Source organism: Bos mutus, chromosome 7, assembly GCF_027580195.1.
Source record: "Bos mutus isolate GX-2022 chromosome 7, NWIPB_WYAK_1.1, whole genome shotgun sequence".
Taxonomy (NCBI): Eukaryota; Metazoa; Chordata; class Mammalia; order Artiodactyla; family Bovidae; genus Bos; species Bos mutus.
The window spans coordinates 91,418,612-91,424,047 of record NC_091623.1 but is presented as its reverse complement, the minus strand read 5'-3'; the positions used below and the strand labels follow the sequence as shown (position 1 = coordinate 91,424,047).

Here is a 5,436-nt window from a genome sequence, read left to right as displayed (position 1 = left end):
GCCAACATTTCTTGTATCATATAAAATATACATATAAAATTTACATACTGTTTCTAATTTTGCTTTAGTCCACTCTGGATATAGTATGGCATTATAGTTGAAAATAATAGTCACATTCAAATTACTCATTAATTAACTGGGTAACCATCTCACAATAGGAGAAAACGAGGAGATAAGTTAAAAAGATGAGACTAATTGTACTTGCCTTCGGACAACTTCTTTCCATCCTTCCTCTCTTTTTTGCCCCCTTTTAGGGCTAGTCAGATTCAGCTTTATGTTTGGAGAACTTAATGGCAATGACACTGACTTGTAGGTTGTTGATAAGGAATTAGGATTCACTTCGCCTTCAAGTCTAAGAGAAATATCAAATCCAATAAAAGATAAATTTTAAGATAGAAGCTCAAGAGATTTGCTGAAATATTTGAATTAAAATTTGGCACATCAAATTATTAACAATTCAGAAAAACAGAAATAGGGCAAAGAGTCCATCATTTATTTTAGTATTAAAATGGATTCAGAAGCCAAAAGGACTATATATAATCAATAAAATGACATAATTAAAGTAAAACCAAAGTATGCTAACATTTTCAACTTCAAAATTAAATCTTAAAAGTTCTAATAATTTCCTTTCATAACTAGCACACGATTAGGAGGACACCGGTTTTAAATGTTTCAGTTTTAAATGTTGAAGACAGATAATGTGGTAGACTTAAATTATTTAACACAACTTGTGTTACTTCAAGTTCTTGTGCCAGGTATGCAAAAGGAAAGGTAGGTACAGAGTTAACAAGTCAGAAAATTTTACCGTGTTGGAGTTTTGGAAGCAGCGGTACTTGTCTTTTCCTCCTGGGAATGGAGTAGCAGTAGGGGGTATCTCCTATCGCTAGAGGAATTCACATCCATAGTGAAATTTAATTCTTGGCTTTTACCACCACTGCTACTCTCACTGTTGCAATCTGTGCTGTCCAAGTTATCTGAATCACTATTCCCACCTGCACCACCACCTTTGCTTTCTCCGTTTATTTTATTCTTATCTGCCTTTTGCTGTGCTAAGGATATATGTTGTTCTGGTAATATTAAATGTGCAGTGGGAGGAGTCTCTTTGGTTTTGTTCTTCTTATTTTTCCGGTTGGTGCTAGGAGTTGTCACAACATTGGCCCTTTTTTTCCCAAACACATTTGTGAATGTTGCAGATGTTGCAGAGATTCCAATTGTGGTGGTGGTAGTCGCACTAGGAGGTTCTATGGGAACTTCTTGCTCCACTGTGAAAAAGGATATAAATCACACTGAGCGCCACAGATCTCAAAACAAATTGTGACAGAATATACCTAATAATTCATAATTCACTCTTAGTCATAATTTCCTTTTATCAGTATTCACTAGTAAATAAACAAATCTTTACAGTTGTGAGAATGAAAGTATCATATTTTGATGTCTAACTCAGTACAAAAACATTAACAGTCTTAAGCTTTGAAATGCTAGTCTCATGAACTAACCAAAAATCACAATACAGATTGGATTTAAGAAGTTTTTAAAATAGCATTTTAGAATTAGAATTCGAATAGAGCAAAATCATTTGCCTATTACTATAACTGCCAGACTGTACAATAAACAATTCTTTGAGAGTAATGGGCCCCAGTGCTATACAGCTTCAACACTAAACCTTAGTTAACTGAGGAACTAGACCTCTCCCCAGTTTCTAACTGGGGAATGAGAGAGTAAGGAAGAACCTGAAGAAAAGCTGGCAAACCTCTTATGGTATCACTTTAGGACATACATAATGTTTTTACAGGGAACTTAAATTACACCTGAATGTCTTCCCCTTCTGTTTGTCTATGTCACTTTACAATGTGAAATACTGAATACAGAAGTCAACTGTCAATTTCAGATTAAAGTAATTGAATATTTAACTAGAATTAGTTTTGAGAGCAAAAAGCACTCAAAATGAAGCTGCTGCTGCTGCTGCTAAGTCGCTTCAGTCATGTCTGACTCTCTGCGACCCCAAAGATGGCAGCCCACCAGGCTCCCCCATCCCTGGGATTCTCCAGGCAAGAACACTGGAGTGGGTTGCCATTTCCTTCTCCAGTGCATGAAAGTGAAAAGTGAAAGTGAAGTCACTTAGTCGTGTCCGACTCTTAGCAACCCCAGAGACTACAGCCCACCAGGCCCTCCGTCCATGGGATTTTCCAGGCAAGAGTACTGGAGTGGGGTACCGTTGCCTTCTCCCAAGCTGATAAACACAAAGAATTTTTATCATTAATTCAGACGGTCCATTTCTCACCATCTTCCTCATTCTCCTCTTCATCTTCATCTTCCGGTAGTTCTGAATTCTCCTTAGGTTTGTTTTCCTCGTCTTCTTCCTGCTTTCTTTTCTGCTCCTCTTTTTTCTTCTTTCTCTTTTCTTTTCTTTTCTCTCTTTTAGCTGCAAGAGCTTGCTTTCTGCTCTCCTCTCTTGACTGTGAATAAAATTGTTGTTTTAGTCACTAAGTCCTTCCCGACTCTTTATCTCATCTTAACAATAATGCAATGATTCAAAATAAATAATGAAATGATGCTTTTGTTTATGATACATGGGGTTTCTCATGTATGTCACTCTTAACACACATTTATAAAAGCAACGAAAGAAGAAACAGATATGCTGGATATCATCAAAATTAAAAGTTGTTGTGCTTCAAAGGGATCATCAATAAAGTGAAAAAACAAAATAGGAAAAAATTTTTGCAAATCTTACATCTGGTAAGGGTTTTGTATCAGGAATTGATAAAGAACTCTTATAACTCAATAATGAAAAGACAAATCAATCAATTAAAAATGGGCAAAGGATCTGGAGACATTTCTACAAACAATATACAAATGGCCAATAAACACAGATGCTCAATATCACAAACCATCAGGGAAAAGCATATCAAATCACAATGAGACACCCATTTCACTGTCACTAGGATGGCTAATCAAAAAGACAGATAAATCATGGTTAGAATGAGAAGAAACTGAAGACTTCATTCACTGCTGGTAGGATTATAAAATGATGCAGCTACCTTGGAAACAATCTGGCAGTTTCTCAAGTGGTTAAGCACAAAACTGCCATATGAGCTAGCAATTCCATTCCCAGATATATACCCAAGAGAAATGAAAACATATTCATACAAAAACTTGTATGCCATGCTTGCTTTGGCACCAAACTTACAAAAAAAATTGAATACAGAAGGTTAGCACTACTCCTGCATAAGAATGCCATACAAATTCATGAAACATTCCATAATAAAACAAAACAAACAACTTGTATACCTATGAAGTGGAAACAAACTAAATGTTCAACAACTAATAAATGCATAAACCAAATGTTGTGTATCTATATAATGGGATATTATTCAGCAATAAAAAAATGAAGTAATGATATATGCTACAATATGGATAAACCTTAAAAACATGAAGCAAAAGAAGCCAGTCACAGAGGACCAAATACTGTATGATGATTCCAAATATCAAACGTCTGGAATAAGCAAATCCATAGAGACAGAAAGTAGATTGCTGACTACCTAGATTTATGTGGCATTGTTTAATTAAAATGCAGCTGTTACAATCTTTATAAGATATTAACAAATTTCACTATGAAAATGTCCTTAGGAGGCCATTATAGAAATTATTTATTTTCAGAAAGGGGAACATGACAGTGGTTGCCTCACATCATAAAGAAAGCTTGAAACAAACAGAAAACACATCAAATTACTCACATTTCTATGGAAATTATCTAAAAAATCCTCACCATATGAAACTGACAATGAAGTCCAGTTGTCCTGGTAAAGCACTTTCCTCAAAACTATAATTTACAATTCTAAGTCACAAATAAGCTATTTTTAACATTTTTATTTATCCAAAACTAGGTATCAGCAAATTATGGCTTGAATGCTAAGAATAACTTTTACATTTTAAATGGTTGAAAAAAATGAAAAGGTAAACATTTCATGACATGCAAAAATATCACAAAATTAAAATTCTGATGTCCATAAATAAAATTCTACTGGAACACATTCATTTAACCACTGTCTGTAGGTGCTTTCATACTACCACAGCAGAGTCAGAGAGTCATGACAGTTTGTATGGCCTACAAAGCCCCAAATTTTACTCTTCTGCACTTTATAGTGTGGCCAAAGAAAGAAAAAAAAAATAAAGTCTCTAAACTGCCTATGTAAATGAGAAAGGGTCTGAGGACTGAAAGAAGAAACTGCATATTCAGTTAACAATTATTTTATCATTTTTGTAGCATAAGAGCAAAATGGCTGTTCAGGGAATTGCTGACCATACCCCTGGGTAGTTACACAAAAATAAAATTACAGACATGGAAGGAACCATAGAAGTCATCAAACTTTAAACTTCCCTTTATTTTAAAATGAGTATTATTTTTTCCACTTGTGATTTTAACTATAATCAAGTTTATCATGGAGGTATTAGAATTTACTTAATTTCCTAATGATAAAACTTTAAGGTTTTTACCTTTCCCCTTATTATAAGTTATTTAACAGTGAATGCATCTTTGAGCATCTGTCAAAGTATTTACCTTAGGCTAAATTTCTAAAAGAGGAATGACTGGAGTAAAGGTATGCTCTCTTTTTAATTTGTCAAATCATCTCCATTAATAATTACACTAATTTATACCATGTATCAAAAGTCATACCAGAGTGCTAATTTCTCCACATCCTAGCCATCAACAGCTATTATCAAACCTTTAAATGTTTTTTCCCCAAACATTTAAATTTTGAGTTTCCCTAGTCTGGCAAAGGAAATTTAAATCACTCTTTCACTGTGCATTTCTTTGTTTATTCATGAAGCTGTGCCTTCTCCATTTATTTACTGAAAATTTATATTTCTTTTTCTGTGAATTGCCCATGAAATTATTTTTCATTCTGGGCAAGTTATCTTTTGTCTTATTGATTTTAAGCAACTTTTTATTCTTTTTTTTAACAAGTTTTTTTTTTTTTTCCTAAACAAACTAAGAATTGGTATCAAAATTTTGGCATCTCTAAAATGATTTTTCCCCTTTCTTTTATCATCAATGAAATATCTTAATGTTAAGCTATCTCACACATTCTAACTCTACTTGATTATAGTATTTATTCTTTTAATATAACTTCTGGGTTCATAAGAACACCCTCATTTTCTGAGGCACACTGAGCCTCAGAAAGGTGATCTTTTAAAAAAAAATTTCCATTATATTAGCACATCCAAGGAAACTTAGACATTTACTCTTTAAGAATTTAATAAACAACCGATACCCCAGATCTTATAATAAAGAAAGATTTCCAATGTCTTAATAAATTTCTGCCTACACTAATGGTAAAACAGCTTAGGCAATAATATCATGTAGAAAACTGTGACGTGTTTAAAAACTAATTCTTCACTTATATGGTTAAAAATATGTTTTGTATAACAGGTCAG

At 33.6% G+C, this 5,436-nt stretch overlaps 1 protein-coding gene across 3 annotated transcripts in view; it reads right to left on the bottom strand.

The window, feature by feature from the left end:
• Positions 1-5,436, bottom strand: part of ANKHD1 (ankyrin repeat and KH domain containing 1) — a 104,682-nt gene that overhangs the window by 10,199 nt on the left and 89,047 nt on the right. For all 3 annotated transcript variants that reach the window (XM_005900189.3, XM_070374455.1, XM_070374456.1), the window contains 3 exons: positions 2,282-2,456; positions 806-1,262; positions 206-352 (listed from right to left, as the gene is read on the bottom strand). In XM_005900189.3, the coding sequence (XP_005900251.2) occupies positions 206-352; positions 806-1,262; positions 2,282-2,456 (779 nt within the window). The remainder of the gene's footprint in view (positions 1-205; positions 353-805; positions 1,263-2,281; positions 2,457-5,436) is intronic.